We start from the raw sequence: 20,019 nt of genomic DNA on the forward strand, positions 1-20,019 counted from the left end.
TCTTCTTTTCTTTTTTTCTTTTTTTTTTTTTTTTAGCAATGTTCAAAATATTTATGAAGTTGAAAAACAATGCTGTGGAGGATCAGGGGAGCAGAGTTGTCTTCAGCATTGGGAGGCGGGCAGATTTGAGGTTTATTCTGTGGGGGGACATCAATTTTATCTCACTTTCCATTATGGTAATTGGACACAAATAATCACATTTCTCCCCCAAAACAGATTTCAAATCGGATTATTGGGGGACAGTCCCCCAGTTCCAAGATTAGAGGGGACATGTCCCCATCATCCCCCCGGGATTTGCGCCAGTGATCATACTAGAGTTCGAGAGTACTATTTTTCTTTTTTATTTCTATATTTTTGTTTTTTAAGTAAAACTCTATAGCATTATTGAAGGAAAAGAAACAAGAGGGTGGGAATCCGAAATTGACATTGCATAAATATATACGGTACAAATGTTTTTTAGAAGAATATCGTAACATTTATAAATTATATAGTATACTTGTTCGTAGTTGAGTTAGTGCACCAACCGCGTTGGTATAATAATACTGTTTGTTTTGGTATTCCTCTTTTATGATTTTTGTTTTCCTCTTGTTTGTGTGCCTTTTTTATGCAAATACGGTATAATGTTCTGAGGCACAGAGTGTCCTATATATAACAATCAATTTATTTTCTTAATATTACCCAAGATACACTAAATCAACATTTTTTTTTGACAGATGCGGCAGCTTTCCTAAATTTTAGAGCAAGGTAGAAACATTTCCTTTCTCTTTAATTTCTTGGATTAAATATCAAAATATAGGTATTTCTCTAATTAATTTTCTATTTGCTGTGGACCCGATGATTTGTGATTATAGAATATTGCAAGCATTATTATTATTAGTTTATCTGCCCTACAAAGTCGATAACAAGCAACCATGGCGCTGTGGTAGCGTTATGGCTACGCATTCGGGAGATCCGGGGTTCGATCCCCGAGGCCAGCCATCGTGACTGAGGTTATTTCACGGTTTCCCTCAGGCAAATGCTGGGACGGCACGTTCTTTAGGGGCCGTGACTTCCTCTTCTAATTACTTCTTCCTTTTTCTCCCTCTGTTCCTTTCCCGGGTTGTGTGCTCGCCGAGGGACGTCATCCCCCCCAGTCACGTGAAGGGCCGATATAGCCGAACTTTTTGAATGGTCTATAAAAATTAAAATCCTATCCATCCACAAAGTCGATGATCTACTTAGTAGTTGGTGAACCTTTGCAACAATTTTTCAGAGCACAATTATTATTTAGAGTTGGAATTGTGGTACACGTGATATTTGTGTTTGAGTTCTTTTATCGTTGCTTTACCAGCACAACACAAAGCAAAGGGAACACTGATTAAATTCTCGGAAGGAGCACTCAGTTTACGCATTAACAATCGCCTGAACAACCTAACTAGGAGAGTGTGCTAAAACCTGTAAATCAGTCTGACATTGAATTAAAAAAGTTTTGCGTTACCAAATCATTTGCTATTTATGTAGAGATGCAAGGAAATGCATATGTTATACATGTGTTCCTTACTTTATTTCTTACTTTATTTCTTACTTTATGTCTGACCTAAAAAGAACCCTTCTTCACACATGGTTAACCTCATCAACAAAGAAAGTTTTAAAAAATGCACGTCTTCCTGGTGTTTATGAGAAAAACTTCACCAACAACTAGTGCCAGCATTGGTACAGAAAGTTCACAACAAAATACATCTCAGAATTCTCTGCAATGTGCCTCACTTGAAGTACAGAATTTCACGAGCACCTCCAAGCAGCAAATTGAGCAAAGCGTCAGGCAAATTACGACAAATTCCCCCATACTTCCACACAGGACTTGCCTAAAGAACTTGAAAGATCTTGTATAACGGATCACAGGGAAAAGTTTGAAATTCCTGTTTTAGAAAATAAAACAGCCGATTAAGGATTTCAATTTTTCAAGAACTGCACGCCCATCTTGTCGCGCGGAATGGTTTCATATATTCCCTAGTTACATTATGATACAGTCAGAGATTACGTTTTGTATTTTGATTCTATAACGCATATCATTTGACAGGTAAAATGCTAATGCAAGGACCTGAATTGACTTTTCTCGTCATAGGGTTCAAGAACTGGAAAAAGGCCACAGACAAATTCAGAGCTCATTAGAAAAGCGAACTCCATTGTCCGAATAATGTCCATGTGGGCATTTCCAACACTGTTAAAAATATGTATATAAAATGGTAAAAATTGTAGTTAGAAACAGCCATTTTTTATAAGTAGTACAATTTTTACTATTTTATGTTTTCAGCTGTGATTTAAGTGGTTGAAAATTTCTGCATCACACCAAAATCCAGCACAAAACTGGCAGTGAATTAATTAATCTTAAAGATGGAAACCAAGATGCTTCTCGTAGATGGAAATTTTACCCTCATGAAACTGTTTACAGCTGCATTATATTATTATTATTATTATTATTATTATTATTATTATTATTATTATTATTATTATTATTATTATTATTATTATTATTATTATTATTATTATTATTGTCCAACCAAATAAAATTATTGTTACATTACGAACATATATTCGTATTATCTTACCTATGTTATATTCCTGCATCTATTTTCAAGACAGTAGTTCAAAATCAGTTTGCCTCCCCCAGCTGAAAAAAACTTCCGACGCCACTGTTTATAAGTGATGGCTGTGTGTACGGACACTACAGAGAGTTTAAGGAAGGGAACTTTATTAGTGATGGCTGTGTGCAGGACTATTACAGAGAGTTTAAGGAAGGGAACTTTACAAGTGATGGCTGTGTGCAGGACTATTACAGAGAGTTTAAGGAAGGGAACTTTACAAGTGATGGCTGTGTGCAGGACTATTACAGAGAGTTTAAGGAAGGGAACTTTACAAGTGATTGCTGTGTGCTCGATTACTACAGAGAGTTTAAAGAAGATAATTTCATAAGTGATATCTGTGTGCATGGATACTACAGGGAGTTTAAGGAAGGGAACTTTATAAGAGATGGCTGTGTGCACGACTACTACAGAGTGAAAAGAAGGGAACTTTATAAGTGATGGCTATATGCACGACTACTATAGAGAGTTTAAGGAAGGAAACTTTATAAGTGATGGCTACGTGCACGACTATTACAGAGAGTTTAAAGAAAATAACTTTATAAGTAATGGCTGTGTGCACAACTACTACAGAGGGTTTAAGGAAGGAAACTTTTAAGTGATGGCTGTGTGCGCGAGTACTACAGAGAGTTTAAGGAAGGGAACTTTATTAGTGATGGCTGTGTGCAGGACTATTACAGAGAGTTTAAGGAAGGGAACTTTATAAGTGATTTCTGTGTGCGCGACTACTACAGAGAGTTTAAAGAAGCTAATTTCATAAGTGATGTCTGTGTGCACGGATACTACAGGGAGTTTAAGGAAGGGAACTTTATAAGTGATGGCTGTGTGCACGACAACTACAGAGAGTTTAAAGAAGGGAACTTTACAAGTGATGGCTGAGTGCACGACTATTACAGAGTTTAAGAAAGGGAACTTTACAAGTGATGGCTGTGTGCACGAGTACTACAGAGAGTTTAAGAGCCTCTGTACACGACTATTACAGAGAGTTTAAGGAAATGAACTTTATTAGTGATGGCTGTGTGCGCGACTACTACAGAGGGTTTAAGAAAGGAAACTTTTCAAGCGATGGCTGTGTGCGCGAGTACTACAGATAGTTCAGCGAAGGAAAGTTTATAAGGATGGCTGTGTGCATGGCTACTACAGAGAGTTTAAAGAAGGGAACTTTACAAACGGAGAGTTTGGAGAAGGGAACTTTATAAGTGATGGTTGTGTTCGACTATTACAGAGAGCTTAAGGAAGGCAACTTTATAAGTGATTGCTGTGTGCACAACTATTACAGAGAGTTTAAGGGAGGAAACTTTATAAGTGATGGCTGTGTGCAGGGCTACTACAGAGAGTTTAAAGAAGAGAACTTTATTAGTGATGGCTGTGAGCGCTACTACTACGGAGAGTTTAAAGAAGAGAACTTTATTCGTGATGGCTGTGTGCACGACTATTACAGAGAGTTTAAAGAAGGGAACTTTATAAATGATGACTGTGTGCACGACTACTACAGAGAGTTTAAAGAAGGCAACTTTATAAATGATGGTGTATGCACGACTACTGCAGAGAGTTTAAGGAAGAGAACTTTATAAATGATAGTCGTGTGGACGACTGCTGCAGAGAGTTTGGAGAAGAGAATTTTATAAGTGATGGCTATATGCCAGGAGTGCTGCAGGGAGTTTAACTCTTTTACACTTGATTTTATTTGAATCATTATGAAAATATTTCTGCATTTCCGAAATTCATGAAGGAAATTGTCATATTGTAAATTAATCCAGTTAATAGTGCAATTTGGTATTCATCGAAGGTATCAAGTGTTCTCAACTAAACTATTCCACTATAAAAATAAGAAATAACACGATAAACTGCATGCTCATCAGAACTGACAAACAAACTGAAAAGGTGAAAAGACTTACCGACGTACATGACAAGAGCAATTTAGGATGGGAATCTGTGGTGGCAGACGACCTTGATTACCGCATGAATCTCGTGGCTTATGAAAGGCATAGGTTACGATTTCTGAATTGTTTGATTTTGGAATTGAATGGAAATAAGCAGCCGCTTCAAGAAATCATGTGGTTGACACTTGCATTGGACATGTTTTCACACCTGCTACTTCACAATGATCGAATGACAGAGTCTATTTATCGGTGTGAGGGGTTGGGGATATCCAATGAACAAGTTTGCGTTATCTGCGTTCTCACATGCTTCTACTTTGGTGGCTTAGCGGAAGTTCAAAATAATAATAATAATAATAATAATAATAATAATAATAATAATAATAATAATAATAACATGAAAACGGTGGATACATGTATAATTCTTAACGATCTAATAACAATACGTAATTATAGTTTGGTAACCACGTATTTTGGTATGATTTAATACGGTTTTAACAGTTGTATTAATTCCACAAAACATATCTTCCATTGTATCCTTGATTACGTACCATATCGCTTTCTGAAGAATGATTGCGATCCGTAACAATACAACGAACCATTATGCACTATACCAATTTTGTTTCCCAATATTTCGGCTTCTTCCATATTTTGTGTGCTAATTACAATTGTTTTCTCATCGACCTCACTCTGAAGAAAGATAAGAACAGAATATTTTGAATAGTTTGACTAATTTCAAAATTTAAGAATAAAAATTTTAAAAAGACAAAACTAATTACTATTATTATTACTACAATTAAATAGTACTGTCAAAATAAATTAAGTGTTAAAATAACAAGAAAAAACTAATTTATCAAAATTAAAAATTAATTTGTTTAATAAATAGTATATAAAGGGTGTTGATTAAGATCAGTAAATGGTCTAAAAAGGAAGAGAACAATAGTAATTAATATAAAGTATCTTTACCATCCTTCAAAGTGTTCCTCTTCAAGCTATAACACCTTTTTTCGTTTTTTTAATACACTTGAAATCAAAATACGAGGGTGATTCAGAAAGTAATGCCTCCACCAAGCCCACTACTTGGCCAATACTGATGCAAACATTCTGAACTGTTTATCATTAATGCACTGATGTTTAAGCTATAGAACGTCACTTGTTTCATATTCTTATCTCTTTTCGTTCCAGAGTAATGGAGCAACCTCTGACACCCAGTGGTGGCGTTCGGTTCAAACAGTGGACTGTCATTGAATTTCTGACTGCGGAAGGTTGTACACCCGGAACATTCATCGCCGGCGACAAGTCGTGGATACACCATTACAACCCGGAAACAAAGTGTTAGTCGATGAAGGACCGCCACACGTCCTCTCCTCTGCCAAAAAAAAAAAAAAAAAAAAAAATCAAAGTTGTCCCATCTGCTGGCAAAGTGTTGTTGACATTCTGCCTCATCGTGCCTATAGTCCGGATCTTGTGTTTGCGACTTGACTCTTAACCAAACTTAAGGATTACCTTAAGGACCAACACTACAGTTGAGACGCGGAGGTGGAAGCAGCAGTTCGGCAATATTGTCGCCAGCAGCCACCACTATCTTTCGCCGACAGCATGAATACCTGTATCGGTGCTATCTGTCAAACAAAAATAAAGATATCACCTTGTAGGCATTACTTTTTGAATCACCCTCGTAACTTCCTCTTTTCATATAACTGCATGGAGATGAAAGCTCTCTAGAACCTTTATGAGGTGTCACTACTGCTGCTGTAATTTGAAGTGAAAAATACAATAAAAATTTTCAATTTAAGTTTTTCAGTAAGTTCACTTTTTTAAGAAAAAAATAGTGAATAACTTAAAGACAATGAGAAACACACACACACATTCACAAAATAGGAAAGTCGAAAGTAAATTAGGCAAAAGTGCACTTTGAGCAGAACATTCATTGAGAAAAATCCGTTATCCAGACAGCGGAATATTGTACAAATATACGGAATCCTTATGTTTAGTACAGAAATCAGTACGGAGCATACTTTATCCATATGCTATATATGCACTGCCGTTAGGTGTTACATCATGCCGTAACAGGATGACTGTCATTTAACAGTTTTCCATATGTTACATACCTCAACTATATGTTACATACGTCTATCTTATGTGAGATTCTGACCACTTATATACAGTTCTTTCGTTCGTATGGAAAGTACGTTTATTCGGAACACTTATACGAAAAGTACGTATAATATACTTTTTCAGTTATACGTTTCCTGCACGTAAAGTCCAAAAACTATAGAATTTACACATGTAACCTACGTTTTTACGTACGCCACACTTTTTTCCTCAATGTTCTTAGGAACCGATTCCTTGGCTAATCTAACCTAGCTTAACCTATTATTCACAAATAACAGTGATTTTATTCCTCCAATGCCACATCCTGTGACAAAATCACTTGTTCTTTTCAAAGTGCACTCTTACTGTGAACTAAATGGTAGCTGTAAAATCTTGTTACATGAAGTAGTAATTATCACCAAGACCTTTCGTGAAATGCAAAAAGTTGCCTACTTAACAATTATGACGTTATGCAGTGCGCAACCAAGTGTCTGGATGTAAGAAAAATTTTGGAAACAGTTATTAGTTTGTTTATTTAATCGCATTTTGTAGATACTACTTGGTTCCAAAGTCTGAGATCATCACAGTCGAAGTAGGAGGAGAGATACAGGATTGTAGAAAGGAACCCTTTTTGAAAGGATGAACTTTGCATTGAATTGCAACTGAAAGGAATAAATTCTTCTTTCTCAAGATGCGAAAAAGTGAGAGTTTTTCGTGACCGGCATGCTAGTTCTTGAGAAGGTGACATTGTTTTCTGTAACAACATCGAATCCGTTATGGAAACTCTTGGTCATACATACAGTGTAAATGAGTGGCGTCTATTCATGAATTCCAGTAAAGTTACTTTTAAAGCAGAACTTCTCCACAATGGGAAAAAATCGACTGCTCATGCCGGTAACGTTAAGGAAATTTATGAGATTTAAATTGCTTCTCACACTTATCAAATATGAAAAATACAAATGAAATTTACATTAGAGATCTAAAGATAATAGCCTTTTTGCTTGGAATGCAGTTGGAGTGCCCGAAGTACTGCTGTTTTCTATCGACTGGGACAGCAGGGATAAAAAAAATCAACATTGTGGGGGAAAAATGTCCTGCTCGCAATTAACTTCTACCTGGATATAAAAATAGAATACGGTGAACATTCCTCTTATTGACTCTAAAAATGTGTATCTACCTCCACTGCACATCAAATTAGGTCTTACCAAACGTTTTGTGAAAGCCATGGTCCAAACATCACGTAAATTCATGTATTTGCGACAGAAGTTCCCAAAAATTAGTGATGCTAAAAGGAAGAAATATTTGTATGATCGTAAATTAAGAAAGGAATGAATAATGAGAATTTCGTTGATTTCTGAATGACGAAAAAAGGTATGGCTGTCTTTTGTAAGTATCAGCAAGAACTTGTTAGGCACCCATAAGACAGCGACCACATCGTGATATCGTACATGAACTCGTGAGGTCCTACTACCGTATGGGATGTAACATGTTACTTAAACTGCATTTCCTGAAGAATCATTTGGACTTATTCCCAGATAACTTTGGTACCACCAGTGACGAACATGATGAACGCTTTCACCAAGTTGTTTATCAAATGGAAAAGCGTTTTCTAGGCAAGTGGAGTTCAGTAATGTTGTCCGAATACTGCTGGACATTACGACGAGAAGTTTCTGAGGTAAAGTTTCGCGGGAAATCGGGAAGGAATAAGGGAATTTACCCTTTTTTGGGTAAATTTCTTAACTTCCTTCTACTTCTAAGTTGCTCATCGCTTTGATTTCTGTAATTTAATTTTATTTTTCAGTTTAACTTCCTGTTCAGCACCTAAGTTATATGAGACGGGACTTCTAAACGTGGGTTCCAAAACACGCGGTTTACCAGTATTCAAAAAAAAGTCCAAACGGGGATCGAATCTACGAACCCAAAACTAAAAATGAGTGTATTAACAAAGAACATCACCGCTTCCCGTCTGATTCTTTTACGTACTAACACCGATTTTTAAACAATTTACCTTAGGAACTATTGTTGCGAAACTATGTCCTAACGAAAAGTACATGGAATCACATGTATTTACGTAAGCTGCAATGTGCATATGCAGAAACCATGTTCACATGAAAACTGAGGCCGATGTGGAAATTCTGCAATTAGATCAGGTTTCAGGGGGGCGAATTACCTTTTTAAAAAAATTATTTTCATCTTCTGACAGATTTTTTAAATACCAGTGTAATGGATGTTTCTATTTCAAATAATTCCACTCAGCTTCAGGCAATTATGGCAGTTTGAACTTGCGAATGAATTGAAAAATCATGAATTAATTTCACAACCCAACATTTATCACGATTTCCAAACCTTTTACAGTCTGTTCCACCTCGAACTTTACGGAACCCAGAAGTACAGAAAATACTTTTCAGAAAATAGACACAAAACAATCAAAACACTTTATACTTAGAGAATAAATATGATGCTCATCTGATCTCTCACCGATTGAACATGTTTAGTTCACTAGCTCACACACAACGTTTCTCTCCCAGCTACAATTGATGAGTTTTGGCAACGTATCGGTGCAATTTTTTTTACATTTTATGTTAATGCTGAAAAATTTTGTCAGAAAAGGAAATTGTTTGTTATTGCGAAAATTGTATTCGGAATGTTGAAAATATTTTTGGGAACTTAAAAATTGAAATTTTAATTTTAAGCAGAGGCAAATATGAAAAATATTCAAAATTCACATTGTAGTAATTCGATTCTTTTGCAGACATAGTGTTCAACTTAATTTAAATATTACTTATAATACATACTGTAAATATATTACTTAGACTATTATGAAAATACGGAAATAATTAACTTTTCATTATATTACCTGTAATATATCCCATATGAGTTTCCTATTTTGAGTGTCCAATCCTGAAGTAGGTTCATCAAGAAGCACCACCTACACGAAAAGCATTAAAATGTATAAAGAGGAAAACATATATGTAGAGGAAAGCATATTTTGGAAATAGATTTCTCACATTGAAATAAGAAAAAAAAGTTCATATGGAACTGTGGTTGGAAGTGTATAGTTTCGTAGTTACAGGGTGCCGAAAAAGTGAGAAAAATGAACTTTAAGGGTCCATAATTCCACTACTGTACAACCGATTGTAGTCGGGTCAAGACATAACTGAGTAACTAGTATGTGAACTATCCAAAATATCCATCTTTCAGAAAATTCGGTATTTCCACAATCATTTTTAGAGAGACTGTTTGGGAACATTTGATCATTCTTCACCTAGTTCTCTAAAAAATTGATGTGCAAGTACTGGAACATTCTTAAACATGAATATTTGGTTAGTTCACATACCAGTTCCTCAGTGATGACTCGACCCGAGTACAGGGTGTCTACTGGAATACCAGAAAGTAAATTCATGACTTTTTCATGACTTTTCATGACCTTTTTGTTCAAATTTTCATGACCATGGCGATAAAAATTTACCATTAGTAATAATAAACCCCTACCATCAGTGGTGCATCGGTTAAGATGAAGATCACATTATGTTCTTATTTGTCTAATGTACGTAATGTCGATTAGCTGACAACTAATTTTAAAATGCAAGAGCATTTTAAAAGGCAGTAAACAAATTTTTAATTGCGGTTCAAGTATGGGTTTAAGGCTTACCAGGTTCTATAGATTTAAAAAAATCTTGTGAACAGTCAAACGAATAATATTATTCGCATAAGTCTAAAGGCCTAAAAATACACAATTTACATTTCTTAGAAGTAAAGAAATAGCAGATCAGAAAGTTGGACAGTAAAAAGTTGTTACTAAATTACAGAGACTAGAAGATGAAATGGGGAGCAGCTAGGAAGACAGTCAAGTACCAGTTAGCCACCACTAACTGGTGGGGGAAATTCTCACAATTACTGACCTGATACAACTGTTTCAGTACATATAGTATGAGGTATAAAAGTATGAAGTATAAAAATATACTCTGAGATTTCAGATTTTCATGACCAGTTGAGTAAATAAAGGACTTTTTCATGGCTTTCATGGCCACTAAGCAAAATATATGACTTTTTCATGACTTTCATGACTTTCATGACCAGTAGACACCCTGGAGTATGATAGGTCCCATAGCAGTGGAACTATAAACTTTTAAAGTTTACTTGTTTTACGTTTTTGGCACCTTGTAACTCCGAAACTATCCACTTTTAAGCACAGATCCACATGGACTTTTTTCCTCACTTTGAAGTAAGGGAATCTGTTTCCAAAATATTGTGACTCATTTTTGTAGTACTCTGTATATATGAGCTTCAAAACACATGAATACCAGAATATTAATTTAAATAATGAAATTTATATATAAAATTAATTATACTGCAAAAATATTGAAATACTTTCGTAATACAACGTTAGATTTATATCATGTTAAACACTTTAAATATGGACGTTATTGAATAAACAATTTTCTTAGAGTAGTACATAATAAGTAATACGTCAATATTTATGTTTTAATTTTTAAACCACTAACAGATCGATTTATTAAATATGCTTTTTTTTTTAAAAAAAAATGCACATAATTCAATTCACAGTTTCGGAATATAATATTAAACCTCATAAAAATGGCGCATAATCTATGTATAATTTATATTATTATAAAAAAGAAAATTATTATAATTCACCAAAGAAAATTGAAGAAAATATTTGTAATAATATAAACAATGTGAAGGTCGTTTCAATTAAAGGAAAATTTGACCAATCTGATATCTTAAAGTTAACACACTCTTAAAGTTAATTTTTCTTTTAATTTTTCTGTACAAAAATAAAGTTCTTTTTCGAAACATTATATCTTATATTTATTTCAATAGTTCAAATATTACAAATGTGACTTCATGGAATAACCAACTATAATTCCAAAGAAATAATATGTTGCGAACTGAATTTCATTAAGTTTGGTTTTCACTACACTAGATTTTTCAGTTAGGTATTTTGATTGCAAAAGTCTTTGTGAAACGTACTATGACATAAATTAAATATTTTAAAAATCGACGAAGAAGCAGCAAGCAATTCACTATTTTCCTTAGGTGATCCTTGTTTATGTATTGCGATTACAAGATTCTTTGTGTATGGTTGTACGATTCTTTGTGTATGTTTTATGGGTAACCCCTAGAAATGTATTTTAGTAAGAAGATTCCTGTGTAACATTGTATGAAATGAATTAAAAATTCTTGTAAAATCAATGAAAGAATGACACATTTTTCATATGTTTTTATATGTGACCTAGTCATTATTTTGATTGCAAAAATTCTTTGTGAAACGTTTCATAAAATGAGTGAAAAATACTTATAATCTACTAAATAACACTACACATTTCTCCTCTATATGTGACCTCTAGTCACGTATTTTAATAGCGAAATTCTTTGTGTAACGTTGTGTGGAATGAATTTAGAATATTTTAAATTCTAGAATGGAACAATTCATATTTTACTGTTTCCTAAGCTAACCCTAGCCACGAATTTTGAGTGTACGAATCTTTGTATAATGCTTAATGTACTGAGTAACAAATAGAAAATTTACTTGGGAACACCATATATTTCTCTATTATAGGCGATCCCTATTCACATATTTTGATCGCAAGTTTCCTTTTGTAATTTTGTCTGAAATGAGTTACAGCCGTGTGCACCAACGAAGTCTAAATGAGCGTTGACTCAAACGCGTTGAACATTAAAGTTTCAAGTTTAAACGTGGTTCTAGGACTTTTCTTGCACCATTAAAAATCGAGGTTCAGTACATCTCGTTTAAGTTCGATCAATTTGTAAAATCGACTTTGATTGGTTGTCGTCTTTTGTCTCTAATCTTCGTTTAACAAAGTAACAAATGAAGAAAGCATACCACGTGCCGGTCTTTTCGACTTTCGAGATTGTGTGCATAGAGTTGTGGGTAGTCTAATTTCAGTGACCGTAATTGTGACGGAAAAAATAATGAAACCACGAGCAAAATGTTTTTTCCGAACACGAGAAATGTATTGTAATTTCATTAGTGGAAAAATACAAAGACTGACTTGAATCAACGAAGTTTAAACCACCAAATTCGGCCGTTCAAGCTAAAACTAGTTTATCCACCATTTGACCGGGACATAACTTTGAACGTTGTGGTCCAACAAACATTTTCACCGAGCTTGGTTATGACCCTCGTTCAACAGTTGAATTTCGTTGGTGCACACAGCCATTTAGAAGTACTTATGAAAATCTGCAAGGGAAATTACATATTTACGATGTTTCCTAGGCAAATCACTAGTCGCGTATTTCGATTGCAAGATTTATTTTGTGTGGTCATGCTTTAGAGTTGTTGCCTCGTTAATGACAAATTTTTACTTGAAGCAATTACCACATAGTCAAACATTTGTAGATTGTATTTTAATATAATAACACAAATAATTACAATCTCTAGTATGTTAGACAATTGCAACTACCTGTCTGAAGTAAAGTAGAAATAAAGTGTTGAAACCGGTGAATTTTTTGTTTGTTTCGATCTTCATTTATTTTTAGTTGAAATTACTTAGGAAGAAATATTTGTTTATTTAATTTTTCTACGACCATTTATCAATGAATACTTATTTGAGCTGTATCTGAAAGTAACATTTGTATAGTAAGATATAAATTCAATTTCAGATACAAAATTAAGTTGTACACTTAAGAGTTCTTGGGAAACTGTTCAACTTATAAACGTGTGAAAGATAGAGAATCTGAGCATACATAATAATATATAAGTAGTAATTTATTCAGCGCTGGAAAAAAGTGGGAAGATAGTTATCCAATAAAAAGAAGTGTCAAAATTTTACTAATACCAAATTTGCTTAGGACACAGCACAACTTCAACTCGTTGCTGACGTCCCCATTAAAATTCAACTAATCAATCAATCAATGAATTCTTTGTTTATAACTATTAAATTTTTTTGCGAATAAAAGTGCAAAAAGCTATAAATGGTGAATATAGATAAAACATACAATTCATACATGCACTCCAATTCATAATAATGGATGAAAGATACAGTGTTATTATGAGATAACTATGATAAAATTTTAAGGAAATATAACGTCTGCATATAACATGTTTAAGGTCGGAAAAAAATCTTGCAATCGCTTTTCGAACCTGTTGCTAGTGTCATTACCAGAGTTGAAGGATCTAACCTAATTTCATTGTCCCTTCGTACGTGGTATTGGCAATCGCAAAATACCGTCGAAAAGCGATTGTGGAAAATATTATCTTGCTTTAATAAACGAAACTGTAAGTATTATACTCTGTCTTATGTACATCCTCTATTTGCATTTCATCATTTAGCACTTCATACTTTACTTCAACAGTACAGTTATAATTCATCATCATCGGTACTACGTAGTTGTTAGTCATTCCTTTAAGCCAACTTATTTTTCCCAACTTTTAATAATTGAAATTATATAAATATCAAGATGTGGTTGATTGCTAATTGATAAGAGTTATATTATTATTATTATTATTATTATTATTATTATTATTATTATTATTATTATTATTATTATTATTATTATTATTTTAACAAACTTGACTCCTTTGAAATCCTAAATCTTTGATACTTTGGTTGCTTCCTACTTGTTTGGTCGTAGATTTGTGGTCAGATATGTGGGTTGCAAATCATCTGTGTACAATATTTCTTTGGGTGTTCCTCAAGGATCCAATCTGGATCCTCTTTTATTTACAATATATATAAAAATGATATTGGTAAATCTTTGAAGTGTCTCTTTTTATTGTATGCTGATGATTTGAAGATTTTTTCTAAAATAGTAAATTGTCAGGATCACTTGAAATTACAAACTGATATTAATTCAGTTTATCTATGGCCTAATGGTACCTTTGAACATGAATAAAAACAAAATTATATCGTTTTCTAGGAAGACGAATGTATCCTTTTTCTCATATTTAATTAATCATGATACGATACAAGTTGTTTCAACTAATAAGGATTTAGGTGTTATGATGGACAGTAAGCTATTATTTGATCAACATATTTCTACTATGGTATCTAATGCCAGAAGGAATTTTGGGCTTATTAAATGAGTTGCTAAAGACTTTAAATCAGGGATGTAAATAACCACTCGCCCGGGACGAATGCTTCATCGGTGCGGGCGAGATTTTAATATCACTATTATTTATTTCAAAGGTACGTAAATGATTTCTATTGTGGGATGTGGGCTAGTAACTTTTGTCTTGGGCTAGTAAAATTTTGTTGCTTATTTGCATCCCTGCTTTAAAGATATTGTAACCTGTAAAATTTTATACTGTGCCTATGTTCGATCTCATTTGGAACATGCAACTTTAATATGGAACCGAAATCTTGCTAGTATTGCTCAAGTTCTTGAATCAATCCAAATCTCCTTTTTTAGCTTGGCTTAGATTTAAATTTAAACTGGACGAAATGACTATTGGGGAGATTCTTGCTAGGCTTGATTTGCTCTTTCTTCATGTTAGAAGAAATTTGTGGCAACTCAGGTTCATTAATGATGTAATACATACCAGGGGGAACCTAATTGAACACCTGTTTATTAGAGTTCCTTCTCACAATCTTAGGGACTATTGATCTATCTTGGGTAATGACAAAATAATTGGTACTCCACTATTTAATAGTGTAGAGAATATAAACAAAAATCTCTAAGAATTGACCTATTTAACATACATTTTGCTTTACTTAAAAAGCAATATTTAGAATGTATTGTCAAGTAAATATATAAATTTGCTTATGTCCTGTTTAGTATATTGTCTATGAAATTCTAATTCTCTTTTGTTTGATGTATGTTTATTTTATTTAGTCATGTTCTTTGGTTATATTTTTTCTTATGAAATCTTTGTTTGATTTTATTAGTGTTTACTATATTTTACTTTTGTTATATATTTCATCACAGTTTTCAATTTACGTAATAGATATGTGAATGGAGGTAATGATTGATGAAATTATATTTGAAATCAAAGCGTTGATTATTTATATGTAGTCTACGAATGACATATAGTATTGTACCTGTCTGAATTACTTTGGTGTATTATTATTTTTAATGTGTTTATTTTGTTTTATTTTGTATTATGATGTAATCCTCCATTGTATTTTGTTTGTATATTCGTGACCAGTTATGGCTTAGGCTGTGGTCACTAATCTAAAATAAATTCAAATTATCATAATTATAATAATAAAATTATTATTGTTACGAGGCGTATCCGTGAAATAGAGTTACAAAGTAGTAATGGCGTTACTTTGCCTCACTTTGGACTTTGACCCCGACCTTTGTGACGTCATAGGTCAAAGGTCAATGACCTTGGCCCGGGGTCAATGACCTAGGGGTACCTAGGACCACCCCCTCTAAATTTTGGCAGGGGTACCTTGGCCCACCCCCTAAATTTTGGCAGGGGTACATAGGACCACCCCCCTTAAATTTTGAAAATTGCCAAATTTAAAAATTTGGTATGGTAGCCTAGGACCATAGTATGTACCTCTATCAGTATTGGGTGTCTATGTCGTTCCCTTTTATGGGTAAAAAATTGCCAAAAATTTAAATTTCGGGGGTTTTTGACCTAATTTATCCCCTTGGATGAGGTGTTATTACCCTATATAGTTATATGGGCGTATACAGGGGTCCATTACCTTTCATAAGACATGGGTATATTAATGCACCCCTTGAAAAATTTGGGAGGGGTACCATGGCCCACCCCTTCAATTTTGGAAATTGCCCAATTTCAACATTGTGTATTATAGTACCGGACCCTAATATGTATCATGATAAATTTGGGTGGTCCACCTCGTTCCCTTCGAGGGGTACAAAATTGCCAAAACTATAAACGTAAGCAATACGTTGTACCACGTGTTTGGTTTTCGACCTAATTTATCTCCTTGGATGAGGTCCTATTACCTTATATGATTATATGGTCATGTATAGGGGTCCATTACCTATCATAAGACATAGGTACATTTGTGCACCCCTTTAAAATTTTGGGAGGGGTACCTTGGCCCACCCCTTTAATTTTGGAAATTGCCCAATTTAAACATTTGGTATTATAGTATAGAACACTAATATAGATCACTATAAATTTGGGTGGTCCACCTCGTTCCCTTTTAGGGGTACAAAATTGCCAAAATTTTAGTACAACCACGTGTTTGGTATTTGGTACATTTTATCCCCCTTTGATGAGGTTCTATTACCTTATATGATTATATGGTCATGTATAGGGGTTCATTATCTATCATAAGACATAGGTACATTGGTGCACCCCGGGAGGGGTACCTTGGCCCACCCCTTAAATTTTGGAAATTGCCCAATTTAAACATTTGGTATTATAGTACCGGATCCTAACATGTATTAGGTTAAATTTGGGTGGTCCACCTCGTTCCCTTCTAGGGGTACAAAATTGTCAAAATATAAACGTAAGCAATACGTTATACCACGTGTTTGGTTTTTGGTCGATTTTATCCCCTTTGATGAGGTGTTATTATCCTATATAGTTATATGGTCATGTATAGGGGTCCATTACCTTTCATAAGATATGGGTATATTTGTGCACTCCTTTAAAAATCTGGGAGGGGTACTTTGGCCCACCCCTTAAATTTTGGAAATTGCCCAATTTAAACATTTGGTATTATAGTACCGGATCCTAACATGTATTATGATAAATTTGGGTGGTCCACCTCGTTCCCTTTTAGGGGTACAAAATTGTCAAAATATAAACGTAAGCAATACGTTGTACCACGTGTTTGGTCTTTTGGCCCAATTTATCCTCTTGGATGAGGGCCTATTACCTTATATGGTTATATGGTTATGTATAGGGGTCTATTCCCTATCATAAGACATAGGTACATTTGTGCACTCCTTTAAAAATTTGGGAGGGATACTTTGGCCCACCCCTTAAATTTTAGAAATTGCTCATTTTATATATTTGGTATTATAGTACTGGACCCTAATATGTATTATGATAAATTTGGGTGGTCCACCTCGTTCCCTTCTAGGGGTACAAAATTGCCAAAATATAAACGTAAGCAATATGTAGTACCACGTGTTTGGTTTTTTTGTCGATTTTATTTCCTTTGATGAGGTGTTATTATCCTATATAGTTATATGGTCATATATAGGAGTCCATTACCTTTCATAAGATATGGGTATGTTTGTACACTCCTTTAAAAATTTGGGAGGGGTACTTTGGCCCACCCCTTAAATTTTGGAAATTGCCCAATTTAAACATTTGGTATTATAGTACTGGACCCTAACATGTATTATGATAAATTTGGGTGGTCCACCTCGTTCCCTTTTAGGGGTACAAAAATTGCCAAAATATAAACGTAAGCATTACGTTGTACCACGTGTTTGGTTTTTGACCTAATTTATTCCTTTGGATGAGGTCCTATTACCTTATATGGTAATGTATAGGTGTTCATTCCCTATCATAAGACATAGGTACATTGATGCACCCCGGGAGGGGATTCGGTATCATAGTACATGACTCAACATGTATTATGATAAATTTGGGTGGTCCACATCGTTCTCTTTTAGGGGTACAAAATTGCTAAAATATAAACATAAGCAATATGTTGTACCATGTGTTTGGTTTTTGGCCCAATTTCTCCCCTTTGAGGAGGTTCTATTACCTTATATGGTCATGTATATAGGTTCATTTTCCTATCATAAGATATGGGTACATTGATGCATCCTTTAAAAATTTGGGAGGGGTATTTTGGCTCATCCACTCGGTTTTAGAAATTGTTTAATATAAGCATTTGGTATCATAGTACAGGTCTCCAATATGTACCACTATAAATTTGGATGGTCCACATCGTTCCCTTTTTATAGGTAAAGAACTACCAAAAATCAAATTTCGGAGGTTATTGACCTCTATTTAGCATGTTATATGGATATGTACAGAGGTTTATTACCTTTATATGTTTATGTTCCCTTTTAAATTTGGGAATTATCAAATAACAAAATTCGGTAAACGTTTTCTAAGCCCCATTGTAGATGTTGATGTTCCTCTTATGGCCAAATATTCAAAATTTAAATGTTATTGACCGGCTTTATTATTGAATAAGTACAGGATTTATTACTTTTTCATAAGACATAGGTGTATTTGTGTACCAATCTTAAATTTTGGGAGGGGTACATTTCTTATTGTCATATCAATAATTGATAATTGTTCTTTGGGTAAATCATTATGATCACGTGATCGGTTATTGACCTATGATGGGATTAGGAGTCCAGGACATTGGAACATTGAAACTTTGTAGGATAATTTGAGAATTGCGTCATTGGTATTGATTATTACAGCCAAATATAAACGTAAGCAAGACGTTGTACCACGTGATTGTCCTTGATGAGGTAGTGTACAGGGATTCATTTCCTTTGTTGTGGTACTTCTTAAGTTTGAGTACAAACACACACTTCTAGAAAACAGTTGGTTCTACTCAGGTAAACAATTGACGGACATTATTGACCTTATTAAACATATAATGATATGATTAACTCTAAGACTTAGGTATATCAAGAGAAGTATTCTTTAAATTTGGGAATGGTGATAAACAGAATTTTAACATAAGGTGTGAAATTTGAAACAATACATTGAACTTTAGTCACAGCTCATAGTCTAAGATCATTGGTGGTGATTGATTTGAAATCTGATAGCTAACCTTATTGAATCTTATGACTCATAGACGAAAGGCAATACATGCTACAACAGTTTAAAATTTAATCATAAGGTGATGTAATCTGACACTAGCAAAGTTATTGTTAATGCAATTTGATTGGATGATCACTATCTTTCCTGCAATCTGATTGGTTGATCACTATCTTTCGTGCAATCTGATAGGTTGATGATTTTCAAATCTTTGCTGTATTCAGTTTTAAGTTTTGTTTAACATTTAAAAATCTTGGTTTCGTTCAACATTTTGCACTCACTGATAAATATGATCAAAACCGTTTATTTGTTAATCGAATAGTTAAAAACCGGATAAAGTTTGACGGTTAACCGTGAAACGTAAAATTTTTTAGTTTGAAATTTTTTTGCTTGAAATTTTTTGTTTGAAACTTTTCGTTTGAAATTTTTGTTTGAAAAAAAATTTTTGTTTGAAAATTTTGTTTGAAATTTTTTTGTTTGTAAATTTTTGTTTCAAAATTTTTTTTGTTTAAAATTTTTTCGTTTGAAATTTTTCGTTTCCAAAATTTTTTTCTGTTTAAAAAATTTTTGTTTGAACAGTTTTGTTTGGAAAATTTTGTTTCAAATTTTTTTTGAAAATTTTTGTTTGAAATTTTTTTTTTTGAAATTTTTGTTTGACATTTTTAAAAGTTTGTGCACTCATTAGTAAAGAACCGGAACTGTTTAGAACTAAAACCTCTGGCAACATTGTGGTGCACGTCAGAACATGATAATGCAACGTCATCAGTTTTGC

The 20,019-nt window shown here is 33.8% G+C and overlaps 1 protein-coding gene across 4 annotated transcripts in view; it reads right to left on the bottom strand.

Moving 5' to 3' along the window:
- LOC145686642 (phospholipid-transporting ATPase ABCA3-like) overlaps positions 1-20,019 on the bottom strand; it is a 274,059-nt gene that overhangs the window by 116,936 nt on the left and 137,104 nt on the right. For all 4 annotated transcript variants that reach the window (XM_081760118.1, XM_081760117.1, XM_081760120.1 and 1 more), the window contains 2 exons: positions 9,453-9,524; positions 5,053-5,191 (listed from right to left, as the gene is read on the bottom strand). In XM_081760118.1, coding sequence (XP_081616244.1) covers positions 5,053-5,191; positions 9,453-9,524 — 211 coding nt within the window. The remainder of the gene's footprint in view (positions 1-5,052; positions 5,192-9,452; positions 9,525-20,019) is intronic.

The sequence above is a fragment of the Thermobia domestica genome, chromosome 5 (genome assembly GCF_964235325.1).
Source record: "Thermobia domestica chromosome 5, izTheDome1.hap1.1, whole genome shotgun sequence".
In the NCBI taxonomy this organism is placed as follows: domain Eukaryota; kingdom Metazoa; phylum Arthropoda; class Insecta; order Zygentoma; family Lepismatidae; genus Thermobia; species Thermobia domestica.